At 42.8% G+C, this 13,168-nt stretch overlaps 1 protein-coding gene across 3 annotated transcripts; it reads right to left on the reverse strand.

The window, feature by feature from the left end:
- Window positions 1-2,726: 2,726 nt before the first annotated feature.
- Window positions 2,727-12,805, reverse strand: NUDT7 (nudix hydrolase 7). Of its 3 annotated transcripts, XM_036440742.2 has the most exons (4): window positions 12,676-12,805; window positions 9,638-9,791; window positions 5,112-5,270; window positions 2,727-3,400 (listed from the first exon to the last, which is right to left on the reverse strand). In XM_036440742.2, exons 1-4 carry the CDS (start codon window positions 12,705-12,707, stop codon window positions 3,032-3,034), a joined length of 714 nt encoding a protein of 237 aa, XP_036296635.1. In that variant the 5' UTR covers window positions 12,708-12,805; the 3' UTR covers window positions 2,727-3,031. The 3 variants fall into 3 exon arrangements, with proteins under 3 accessions (XP_036296635.1, XP_036296636.1, XP_036296637.1); XM_036440743.2 differs by lacking the exon at window positions 9,638-9,791; XM_036440744.2 differs by lacking the exon at window positions 5,112-5,270.
- Window positions 12,806-13,168: the final 363 nt, after the last annotated feature.

Genomic DNA, 13,168 nt, shown 5'->3' on the forward strand with positions numbered 1-13,168 from the left:
AGGTGTCCCACCTCTCTTTGACTGTGTATTTATCCCTATCATGTGGCTATATCTGAATCTTCCATTACTTGTGTGCCCACCTGGGGTGCCCAACTAATGAGAAACTGCAGTTATTTAAGACTGAAATAAATAAGTATTTTTTCTTTCAATGTATAATACATGCAATATATTTTCAAAGGACTATCATGTTAGTATGACATAAACACTCATTAAATTGTTTGAATATAATATCATTAACAAAAAAAATTATGTGTTTCTTTGGCCTGGATGTGCTGTAAGAAATATTACTGTGAACCAAGAGAGATCAGGAACCTGTGTACAGGAAAATGATCATGCTCTGAACTAGAGAAATGACAGTGATTATTATTATTGCTATAACAAATGCCACAGTTATAATAATGTCATAGCCACTTGCTAACATGTAATTCAGCCCTTCCTATTTCCCAGGCACTGTTCTGAGCATTTGGGCATGCTTAACGGGGTCACATATATTAGCTCCTTTAACCCCCCTTCACATTCCTAAACAAAAAGTGTATTTCTCCCACATTACAGAAGAGGACACTGAGGCGAGGCCTGTGGAGGAAGAGTAACTTGCTTAAGGTCCATGAATAGGTTGATGCTGGAGCTGGGATTCTAACCCAGGCCTTCTGACTGCAGATGCAGGGGTCTTAACCACCTGCTTGTCGAGGCTGTGGGGATGCAAAGGAAAGAGTTGAGCTTTCTGGATGGCAGAATTTTCAGAATTCACAGATTTTAGGGACGGGAGAGAATAGATGTTTTGAGTTGTCTACCTAACTGACTTGAGAAATGCTCTAACCCCATAGCCTGGTAACGCAGGTGACTCAGGGAGATGTGTGCATAGGTGACCCAAGCAAGGCCCAATGAAGCTTTTGCCAAGGAGCTGAGGACTGAATCAATGAGCTTCTGTTGATTTTCAATGTCCACCTCAATCAACCCAAACAGATAGTTATTGTCACAATGTAACAGGAGGCAAAAGTGAAGGAGGTTCATAACCTTTTGCTGATGAGGCCACTGCCCAGTGCTATGCTTCTAGAGACCAACTTGTGTAGATTCCCTGGAATCAGCACTCTACCAATAACTTTCTTTTATTTGAGCCAGACTTTCTAGACTTCTGCTCCTTTTAACCAAAGGATGTTTAACTAGGACCTTGGACATAGATGTCATAAAAATACACCATTAAAAAGGGAGGGGGGAGGGGAAGACAATACCTCCATCACTAAATATTTAGCTCCTTAAATTGAGTGGCCACGAGTGTCATCCAGATTGTAGACTTCGGCTAGGCCAACTCCTCCTAGAAACCAGGCAGGTCTGTGGAGTTCACAACAGTTTAGAAAGGCGACTTTCTGCACTGCTCGAGAGGTCAACAATCTGCCCGGCAATTACACTGCTGTCAGATTGTAAGCACACATTTGCAAATGGCTCTGTAATTGTTCAGAGACAATTTAGGCATGTGCATGCAGGCCTCTGTTACAGACTGTTAATGGGAACCTTACCCAACATCTGCTTTCATGGTTGGAGCCAGATTTGTGCTGTTTCAACACTTATGGGTCTAAAACAGCAGCTCAGATATTTTCCTCTGCCAATTCTCAGAAAATAAAAGCTCAGCAGCACTGGGCAGTCGCATGGCTGATTGATGGGCTTACGGCATTATTATCGATATCACATGATTGTTTTCAGCAATTGCAGTCTTATTAAAAGTGGTTTGGCTTTCTAAAAATGTAGTAAGTCAATAAGATGGGCAATTGCCAGCAGACAATCCAGGTTACGTTGCTTTACTCACCTGCTTTTCTGACCTTGTGCAGGATGGTTAATACCATAAACTAAGAAATTCCTGTTAAATGTAAGGCATGATACATGGGGATGCCCGGGTAAAAAGTGGTAGATCTCAAAGCATGCAGTTCAGAACGTTTGTCTTTGCGACTTTTGATGTGGGGCATATCAGTGTTTTCCTGCTCTCAGCATGTTGAGATAGACACATCATGTCCCCCAATTGGTAGGCATACCCTTCATTACAGCTGCTCTGGATGATGCCTGCTGAGCCCCACCAAAACCCAAGGGTGTCCTGTGCCTGTCACAGAGCCCATGTTACATGTCACAACTCATCCCAATTCTAACTGCTGGCAAACACCTCAAGTTTGGGTGACTCTCTACCTGGCCATTTTCAAGCGTTATATTTAGAGTTATAGCTCTGCTCAAAGTGACTACAAATTATTGTGGCAGAAAAGGTAACAGGATTTATTCTTCTCCCATACAATAGTCCCAACTCCCACGTGAATAGTCCAAGGTGGCAAGTTGCTTTGCTCCAGTCATTCAGAGATCCAGGCTCTTATGATTTTTTAGTGGTGCCATTCTGCTAGGAATTGTCTTCATCTGTATGGTCAAAGCTGGGGTCCAGATAAATTCATGTTGCAGCCCATGGAAAGGGGAAAAGAGTCCAGGGAAGCTGGCTTATCTCTTAATTGGAGATGACCTGCAAAGTCAACTTTCATTCACATCCCATCAGCCTAGACAGTTCTAGAGCCACATTTGCCTGCAAAGTATTCTGGGAAATGCTATTTCTACCTAGGCGCTTTGGTCTCAGGTTCAACTCCATTGCCATGGAATAAAGGGACAATAGATTTTGATGGCCAGCCAGAAATTGCTGACATATGTAACATCAGAAAGAAATATTACCTCTTATAAATAAGAGAAATGCTACATGGTTATATATTTAATAAATGTTTATTAAGTGCCTATTGTGTGACAGATACATTTTCTTATCCGTGTAAGAAAAGTGGGGCTAATATATTGTGGGAGAAATTATGCAATACCATAAACACATTTTCCACTTTTGAAAACTTTTGCTCTTTCAGATAACAGAGGGCAACTGGAAATAAGGCAAGGTTTTTATCTTCATATTGCCTGGAAAATATTCGCACCTGTCAAATTCCACCAGCTGGCATTATTGTTGTTCCGCGGATAAGCACACAGAAAGCTGCTTAGATAGTTATTTGGATGCTGGTCTCATAAATCATAATTTACTTGGTGCTTGTTTATAAAGCCTCATGAAGATTTCTTCCGAGGATGATGCTAGATCGTTGAGATTAAATTCAACCTCAAAAGTGGGTTTTTCCCCCAAAATAATTAAGGCAATGAACACAGCGAATTTTGCTGTTAGTCCTTTGATGTAGTAAGTCACACCATCTTCAGGATTTGTGTACTCAAAGCAATGAATAATAAAATGATGACCAGATTGTGTCAGTTGATTCTGGTGGTAGGCGTGTGGGTGCAGGAAATAGTCCAGAGGCACCACAAACACTTTCTTCACTTCATCGGGATTCGGCAGAGCCTGGAAGTTGTGGTCTATGAACCCTACAACTGGCGTTATAAATGTATTTGTCTAAAAGCAGAAAACAAAATACACAAATTAAGAAGTGAAGAGATACTGTTGCAAATGTGAAAGTCATGCCACTTCCGTGTAAACTAAGAAAACAGGCTGACATGGTCAGCGTGGCTTAGTGATTAAGCATCAACGTATGAACCAGGAGGTCACAGTTTGATTCCTTGTCAGGGCTACATCCCCAATGGGGCAGGAGCATGCAGGAGGCAGCCCATTAATGATTCTTTCTCATCATTGATATTTCTATCTCTCTCTCCCTTTCTCTCTGAAATCAATAAAAAATGTTAAAAAAAAAAAAAGGGAAAAAAAGAAGAAAGGCTTAAGCAATCAGTACATAAGATAGGCAGGGCAGGAGAAACTTGCTACAGTTGTAAACTTTATGTTACCATGAAATGTGGGGAGGCCCTGTCCTTACCCACAGCCTCTGTGAGATAGCTTTGTAAATATTTTGTGAACATAAAAAGGAACAATATTTTGGAATGACAATTTGGCATTATAAATTTGTGGTCCCACTGACTTAGCCATTGCAGTTGTGTAAGTATATTCCTACCAGTGAGAAAAAATACAAATGCATCAGGTCCTCTAATAATCTCGTTCCATTATAACATTGATGAGATGCTGTGGGAACTTGGTTTATGTCAACTAGCCTAGGGTAAAATTGGTTGTTATGTTGTTCACTTAAAGTTGCAGAATCTGTCAGCAATGTTAAGTAAGGACTTACTGCACTAGACTGAAGCATTATTTGCAATAGCCCAAAACTCTAAAGTGACACCCTTCAACTGACAGACATTTAGGGTAGATCAATTAGGAGTATAGCCATATCCTATATAATAAAAGTCTAATATGCCAAGTGCCTGACCACTGGACTGTTCACTATTCACTATTCACTGTTCACTGGTCACTATGATGTACACTGACCACCAGAGGGCAGACACTCCAACTAGTAGATTAGCTTGTTGCTGGGGTCCAGCTGGCCTGGCAAGCCAGACACGCCCTGGAGCTTTCCCACAGTCTTTCCCCAACCCCAGTCGTGCACTGGTGGGGTCCCTCAGCCTGGCCTGGGCTCTCTCACACTCTGAGACCCCTCGAAGGATGTTGGAGAACTGCGGGCCAGACCTAGGGACCACACTGGTGCACAAATTTGTGCACCGGGCCTCTAGTAGTGGGATAATATGCCCCTTAAAAAATGCGATAACTTATCCTATCAGTATAGAAAAAGTCATCTTATCAATAGAAAAATAACATAATATTGTGGCATATTCCCATTTATGGAAAATTATATTCATATATATATATATGTAAAATTATATATGAACTACTTTACATAGCTCATCTATTTATATGTGGGGGGATTTCAATTACCTTCACTACTGCTTGCAAATAAATGTAGACTGTTGTTAATTGAAAGATTCTACTGGGAATTTTGGCAGGGAGGCCTGGGGTTTAGTGTAGAAGTATGTATAGGAGTCCACAGTACCCAGTTTGGAAACCACTGATGGAGTTCCCCTTTCATTTCTGGATGGGGGAAGGGACTAGATAAGAAAAGGGGCTTGCCCAAGGCTACTTAGCTTATAAGGGCAAAGTCCACACAAGGATCAGTCTCGTCACTCTACAGATGACACTCTCAGAGGTCAGGTTTGGCCATCCTGAAGCCAGTGGGTGCACTGGGAGCTCACGAGTTCAGGAAACCCAGTTCCATTCCAGCCCTTACATCAAACAGATATGGCACCAGGCGGCAGACAACCTCCACCTGATGAGGACACAGCCCCACTTCCTCCTGGGCCTCCCGGAGGGCCGTGGCCACATCATCTGCATCTGTGGTTTCGCACTTTCCTCCAGGGAAGCAGACTTCTCCAGGCGACCGTCTCAGCTGGGCAGTGAGAAACAGAGCAGCACAGGGTGATTCCAATGTGGGAACCACTCACTCAACAAGCACTCTATGATATGCTATGGACAATTCTTACAATAGTGGAAATACATAAAGAGCAAGAGCAGAAAACATATTGTACTTGAATATTTTTATAAAAATGAACTCTGAAAACTGCTCTCACTTCTGACTTTTCTCTATTTGCCCCTTCCCCCTAATACCATCCACACACAAACAGATTTACATTGATGGGGGGTGGAGGCTTAAAGAAAGGATAAAAAAAAGGGAGATGCTATCAATAGATAACTTTTACTAAGTGCTTACTATGTTGCTTCACAGGGACTTTTTTTCACTGAGTTGTCAGAAGTTTTATATAAGCTGTTTTATAAAAGTTATTTTTTAATTGAGGTGAAATTCATAACATAAAATTAAACTAAATAATTAGTGACATTTAAAATATTCACTATGTTATACAACTCCTACCTCCATCCAGTTCTAGGACATTCTCATCACCCCAGGGGGAGACTATACCCACCAAGCAGTGAATTCCCACTTGCCTCCCCACCCTGCCCTTACTTTCTGTCCCTATGGATTTACCTTCCTGCATATTTGGCATCTGCTTTTTTCCACTTAGTGTCATGTTTCTGAAGTTCTTCCACACTGTACCATGTATCAGTACCTTTTTCCTTTTTATGGCTCAATAGTTTCCCACTGTATGTATACAGTATATTGTAATTGGTTTATCTTCCCATTAATGGACATATAGGCTACTATAATATTTCCACTTTTTAAAAAAATACTTTTAAAAATTGATTTCAGAGAGGAAGGGAGAGGGAGAGAGATAGAAACATCAATGAAAAGAATCATTGATTGGCTGTCTCCTGCACACTTCCTACTGGGATCCAGCCTGCATCTGGGGCATATGCCTTGATTGGGAATCAAAACATGACCTCCTAGTTCACAGGTTGATGCTCAACCACTGAGCCACGATGGCTGGGAATCATTTCCACTGTTAGATAAGGGAACTAAAGTCCAAAGATGTTAAATAACCTGACCAGTTTCACATAGGGTGAGTAATGGAGCTGGAACATAAACCAGGATTTAATTCTAGAACCATGCCCTTAAGCATTGCACCATACATTTATTAAGACATTACACAGAACATGTGGTCATCAGCATTGACCTCTGCACAGACTAAAGGAACAGGAGCCTCTTTCCCTGCAAAGCCCCTTCCACATATATCCTTGATCCCATGCCTCCCTGACTTCAGGAGGACCATCTGTGTCTTCATTTGTAGCATCCTGAATAATTCCCCCCTTTTAAAAAGCCCTGTCTTTAAAATGATTTCTTTCCTATCCTGGGATGGAGGAGCACAACCAGCCCCCCACACAACCCCCCGCTTCTCTCCTCTGCAGGACTAAACTTCTAAGCAAACATGATCACAATTTGTTTCAGACTCATTCCTGCCAGTGCCCACCATCCTTTCTCTCCTGAACTGTCCAGGGGGGACCTCAAGGTCAGCAGGGGTCCTGGGTCTGCGTCTTCTCAATAGTGTGCAATGCGGGTAATGTCTGTCCTCAGGGAGTCGGTCACATGAGCAGATGGTTGAAGTGCCTGGCACAACGCCTGGCCCATGTTAAATATTTATTAATGAGAACTTGTAAGGACAATTCTTGACATGCAGAAGCTAAATCAAAAGGTCATGCAGACATTTTTAGCACTGGGGCCAATATATCCACGTAAGATGCCATTATAAATTTTGTAATGTTCTACAGTTTAAAGTCCCATTTGGGCAAGCTTCTTAAAAATGAAAGAAAATAGTTTAAAGTTCCTCTCTGTTAATAAATCAGTAACAAAAATACATTTAAAAAATCAGTAACAATCAGGCGTTGCTATGATACACAGAAACCTCACCTGCTTTCACATCAATTGTAGATATAAATGTAGATGAAAACTAGATTGATGGACATGTCTCTACTGCCTTGACCATTCACCACTCAAATGCGTAAGAGAGACCTAATGCTATGTCACCTCTGGAAGCTGACTCCATAGCGTTAGCTCATTCAGCAGCGAGGGGCCACTGACACACTGACAGGGGCACCTTCAGGGACTCATCGGGCTCGACAGAAATACAGGCCTGATTTAATGCCTATTTTAAATACTCGTAAGAAAATGTCATGCTGTTTCAAAGAAATACATTCATAAAACTGATGATTCACAAACTGTCGGATCAGAAAGGGCCCTATATAAGTGCATAAGTTTTTTTTTCTTTCTTTTTTTGTAAAAAGCATAGTATTTTTATTAAGTAAGACCTTATGGAATTCTACTCAAATGTCAAATAAGGGTGCAGCCTAATTTCCTTAGACTTTCATCTATTTTTTTTCCCCCTTGAATTTTCTCTTGCCTGTTTCAAGTCCTAGTCAGGGTTGGGAGGAGAGGAGAGGAGAGGGGAGGAGAGGGGAGGGGAGGTGAGGGAAAGGAAGGGGAGGGGAGGGAGGAGAGAGGACAGACTATGACAGGGGAGAGAGAGGAGAAGGAAGAGGGAAGAGCATGAGGAGGAGGGAGAGCGATATCCTTACCCTCATAACACTAGGCACTGTCTTCAGTCCCATTTTAGGAAGAAAACTGAGGCTCAGAGAGAACTTGGCTCCAGGTTCCAGAGCTAGCAGGAGAGCCCACACTTGTGTGGGAGGGACTGATGACATGCACCGCCTTCCCCATCTACCAGGAGGAAATCCCTGGGCCCAGCTTGCCTGACTCCAGGGAGGAGACAAGCTCAGGTAATGCCTGAGGGAATTTCTTGACCTCAGAGCCAGACAGGCTTAGAGTTCAATTTAATTAGCTTTATTTTCTTTTAAAATATATTTTATTGATTTTGTACAGAGAGGTAGAGAGATAGAGAGCTAGAAACATCGATGAGAGAGTCATCGATTAGCTGCCTCTTGCACACCCCCTACTGGGGATGTGCCCGCAAGCAAGGTACATGCCCTTTGACCTGAATAAAACCCGGGACCCTTCAGTCCCCAAGCCAACGCTCTATCCATTGAGCCAAACCGATCTCGGCTAATTTAATTAGCTTTAAATACTTTTTTTGTAATGTGACCTTTGCATGTCAGAGTTCATGGTCTAAGATGATTCTCACTTAATAGTCAATAGACAAAGTTACTCTGGGTGAAACAGAGATCAGAAACCCATTTTGGTCTTGTCTAGATTTTCTACAAGATTGTTCAACTGATAATTTAAAAAAAACAAGTTTCTGCTGTATTTCCAGGCAGAGCTGGGAACAGACCTGATCCCCTGGTTCTGTGTTAAGTATCTCCCCTTGGAAACTTGATTGTCATCCTCTGACCCAGACAGGAAAGAATCCACACAAGTCTAATACCAAGTCCAGGAAACTTCAGCTGATATTTCAGCTTGCTTTTTCGAAATACTTTTGGTTATTCTGCGTAAAAAGACACTTTATTATGGCCCATTTTCTTTTTTGTACTTGGACAATTTGAAATTACTGCTTCCCAACTTTTCCTGGGAAATACTCCTAACAGCAAGGGACAGTGACCGTACCCAGGGTGTGTACCCAGGGAAACTCCATTCCCAGCCCAATATATTTTTTAAGTTGAACAGTTATCTTAGAAACCTCAAGCTATGTCTGTCTGCTAATGACACCAATGATGATGCCATCTGAAACTTAGCGAATCCTTGCTAAGTGCCAGGCTTGTTTTAGAAGCTTTACATTTGTTACCCTCTTAAATTCTCACAGCGGCCCTATTAGACAGGTGTTAATATTTTGTCCTCCTTTTGCAAGTGAGACTGCAGCACAGAGAGAACTATGTAAGACAGAATCACACAGCTGACAAGGAGAGCCTGCATTCAAACATGGGCAGCCAGCTTCAGGGCCCAGACTGTTAACTTCACTGAACTTTCCAGAACTTTCACGTTATACCTGGGGCGGGATTGATCTAAAGCAGTGGCAAACTGTCCCCTCCCCCTTATTCCTTCCAGGACAGGAGACAAACTCTAGAGACATTTGGGGTTATCACAAGGGTGTGTGTGTATGTGTTACTGGCATCTAGTAGGTAGGGGCCAGGGATGGTGCTAAACATACATCCCATAATGCACAGGGTGGCTTCCACAACAAGGAATTATCCAGCCCAAATGCCAGTGGCACCAAGGTTAAGAAACCCAAGTCTAAAAGTATTCCAAATTACTTATTCTTCTTTCTAAAGTTTCCCCCCAAAATGCCATGTTATCAAACATCACAATTCTGAAAGTCCGTTTGGGAATCTCTGGCCTCAAAATGTGTGCAAGTGACAACATTTTGTGGGATTTTCACATGTCCCGAGACTTTAATGGCAGAACCTCTTGTCACCTACCTTCTCTGACCGAAGGGTGAACAACAGATGAAGTTTTCCTTCTTTAGCCAACAATGGTAAAAGGATGGAATATTTATTAGACGACAAGTGAGAATATCTGGTCCCAACGTCATGCTGTTTTAAGCGGGCCTTAGCATCATCTATCAAACTGTTTCTAAAAGGGAAATAAATCAAACATTATACAATAGTACCAGTGTTATAGTAAAAAATCTTGTTCTGCCTATGTTTCTGCTTTGCTGAGTATCTTGAGGTTTACCATTTCTGAGTCTCGGTGTACTTTTCAATAACATGACAGAAATAATAATAAAAATCATATGATTTTCGGCAAGATAAAATGAGACCAAAACCTACAGTTTCACTTTCCAATGAACAACAATTCACCTTAGCCAAAAAATATAGTTAAAAATTCCAGAAATAAACAATTCATAAGTTTTCAATATGCACTGTTCTGAGTAGGGGGATGAAATCTTGCCCTGCCCAACCCCATTCCACCTGAGACATGAGTCATTCCTTTATCCAGGTGTCTATGTTAGCTGCCATTAGTCACTGAGTAGCCTTCGTGGTGATCAGACGCAGTGCTTGTGTTCAGATAACCCTTATTTTACTTAGCAGTGGCCCCCAGAGCACAAGAGTAATGATGCTGGCAATTCTGATATGCCAAAGAGGAGATGTAAAGGGCTTCCCATAAGGGAAAAGGTAAGTGCAGTACAATAAGATATTTTGAGAGAGACCACACTTACATAATTTTTATTACAGTATATTGTTACAATCATTCCACTGTGTTATCATTGTTAACCTCTTACTCCCGTTGTCAGCAAACTGTGGCTCGAGAGCCACATGCGGCTCTTTGGCCCCTGGAGTGTGGCTCTTCCACAAAATACCACGGCCTAGGCGAGTCTATTTTAAAGAAGTGGTGTTAGAAGAAGTTTAAGTTTAAAAAACTTGGCTCTCAAAAGAAATTTCAATCATTGTACTGTTGATATTTGGCTCTGTTGACTAATGAGTTTGCCGACCATTGTCTTACTCTGGTAGGAAAAACCATGATAATAGATATATATATATGGTTTGGTCTATCTGCAGTTTCAGGCATCTCCTGGGGATCTTGGAACGTATCCACCACGGGTGAAGGGTGGCACTATGTACTAAGAACACAGTTTAGTGCACAAGTTCATTTGAAAACTAAATTTAAATTATGGTAAAATACTTTTTAACAAAGCAATAGTTAATTATCAAAATCCATAACTATATTCAGGTAAAACAGGTTTGCTAAATAAGACATTGTAAGGTCAGATCATTGTAAAGTTAAGAACTTTCTCTTAATCTGGCCTTTATATCATGTTATCAAGCATTCCTTTTGTTATCAAATATTCAACAGTGGTTCCCAAACTTTAACAGAACAGAATCCCCTGGAGGGTTGTCTGGGCCCACCCCAAACTGTGACTCAGTAAGTGTGGGTGGAAACTGAGACTTAGCATTTATATCAAAGTCCCAAGCGATGGTGATGTTGCAGACCAGGGGAACACACTTTGAGAATATAGAGTATTGGGATTTATGACCACAAATGGTGCCCTGAATCCATGACTGTAAATTTGTTTGGGTCCTTTTGAACGGTTTATTTTGTTGCTCGTTTGTGTAGAGGCTTAAATAGTGTCCTCCCTAAACCACAAATCTGACTTTACTTGGAAACAGGATTTCTGTAGATGTATTTAGTTTAGGACTGGTTTTAAGGTGGGCCCTAATTCCAGTGATTGGTGTCATAAAAAGAGGAGAGGATACGGAGAGGCATATATACACTAAATAAGACATTGTAAGGTCAGATCATTGCAAAGTTAAGAAGAAAGAAGGCCAGGTGTAGCAGAGGCAGTGACTGGATGTGATGCTGCCAGAAGCTGCCACAGGCCAGGAAGGGTCCTCCCGAGAACCTGGCAGGGAGGATGGCCCTGCCAGCCCCTGGAATTTGGACTTCTAGTTTTCACAACTGTGAAGAGCATAAACTTCTGTTTTGTAAGCTACCCAGTTTTTCGACAACCCAATAAACTAACAGCTTAATTGTAATTTTTTTACGGGAAAGGCAATTTTGCAGAGTGGGCAAAATCAGATGTGAAAGACAGCTAGAACTGGTTTCAAAATGCTTAGGAATGACCTGAGCTCCCCTCCCCTCATCTGTACATGTTTGAAAGTATTTATGTGGATTTAATGACATATTTCATATATGGTGTCTGGTACTCAGCTAGTGGCCTATGAATGATGACTACTGTCATAAATGTCTCCATCATTAAATGAGCAGTTGTTTGTGGGAGGTGTTTGCTATTTTATGCCTCTTTCTACTGGCAGATGCTCCCTAAAAGTGGTGGGATAACCACAGTAAACTGCAAAATAACGACCAAAGGCTTAAAAGGAATCAGAAGGGAGGCATCCAGAGGAGGAAACAGGCCTGCCCAGTGTGGCTTTGAAAAGGCCCCAGCAGATGCTAAGTTTGCAAAAATGTGTCTGTCCAAATTAGGGGCTGATCCTGGGAATAATTACTATAAAAATACTAACAGAAAAGTAGCAGCCACCCGGTTCTGAGCATGGGCTTATCCCACACTCTTGCTTTGCTTTTCTCTTCTCATCTTCACACCAGCCCGGCGAGGTGAGAGCCTAATCTGTTCCAGAACCACAGGGTTATGTAATTGTGACCTAGGCCATGACTGGGAGTAGCCACCAGAGGACTTGAACCCTGGGTTTGCCAAGTGCGGGCTGGGGTTCCAGAGGTCGGACTCTGGAGGCGCCTGGAGCAGAAGACGTAAACGGCTGGGCAGGGGAACGCCTTGCTCTTGGGGGACGCGGAGAACCCATAATGACAGGTGTTCACTCAAGATGCCAGAGCCAGGCTCCGTCTGGGGTCGGAGAAGATGCAGGGTTCCCTGGACCCTGCCGGGGGCCAAGTAGATGAGGGCAGCGAGTGCGGGCTCGGCAAAAGCCATCGCGGGTAAAAAGCCCCTAGGACCGCCCACATCAGAGCCGGCTCAGAGTGCCGGGCGCCGGGGAGGCTTTACCTGACTGTCTCCGGAGGACTGGGTCGCGACATTGTTCCGGGAAAGTTTGTTTCCAGCGGGTGACTTCTCAGAGGTGCTGGGGCGGCTGGGCATGCGCAGAGGCAGCTGGCCTAGGGAGGGCATAGGGGCGGGGTCTGTGGCCAGAGCCGGTGATGGGGCGGGACCTAAGTCCAGAGATGGGGCGGGGCGTGGGGAGTGGGCTTGGTCTGGCCCTGTGGGCGGAGAATCGGGGCGGGGCGACACGTGAGGGCGGGGCTTGAGGGGCTTCATGCTGGGCCTTCCAGGTCCCAGGGAGAGGTTTCTGCCCTGCTCCTTGCTCTGTTCTTGGAACAAAGGGCATATGAGCAATTCTGAAATTGAGAAATGTAAAAAAAAAAAAAAAAAAAAAGGAGAGAAAAAAGGAAAATGCAGTGCTGGTGAGTTGAGAGGATTCTGACACTCGTATTTACTACTGTTGCTAGGAGGTTAAGTTGTTTCCATTTTTCTGAACAGC

This window comes from Pipistrellus kuhlii, unplaced genomic scaffold, assembly GCF_014108245.1.
Source record: "Pipistrellus kuhlii isolate mPipKuh1 unplaced genomic scaffold, mPipKuh1.p scaffold_m20_p_17, whole genome shotgun sequence".
Taxonomy (NCBI): Eukaryota; Metazoa; Chordata; class Mammalia; order Chiroptera; family Vespertilionidae; genus Pipistrellus; species Pipistrellus kuhlii.

Excerpts from the sequence above, each read along its gene's own strand:
- NUDT7 (XM_036440742.2), bottom strand. The coding sequence starts at position 12,707 with ATGTCGCGACCCAGTCCTCCGGAGACAGTCAG. Across the intron at positions 9,792-12,675 it reads AGTCCTCCGGAGACAGTCAG|AAACAGTTTGATAGATGATG; the intron begins GTAAAGCCTCCC and ends TTTCCCTTTTAG. Across the intron at positions 3,401-5,111 it reads TGGTGCCATATCTGTTTGAT|ACAAATACATTTATAACGCC; the intron begins GTAAGGGCTGGA and ends TTCTGCTTTTAG.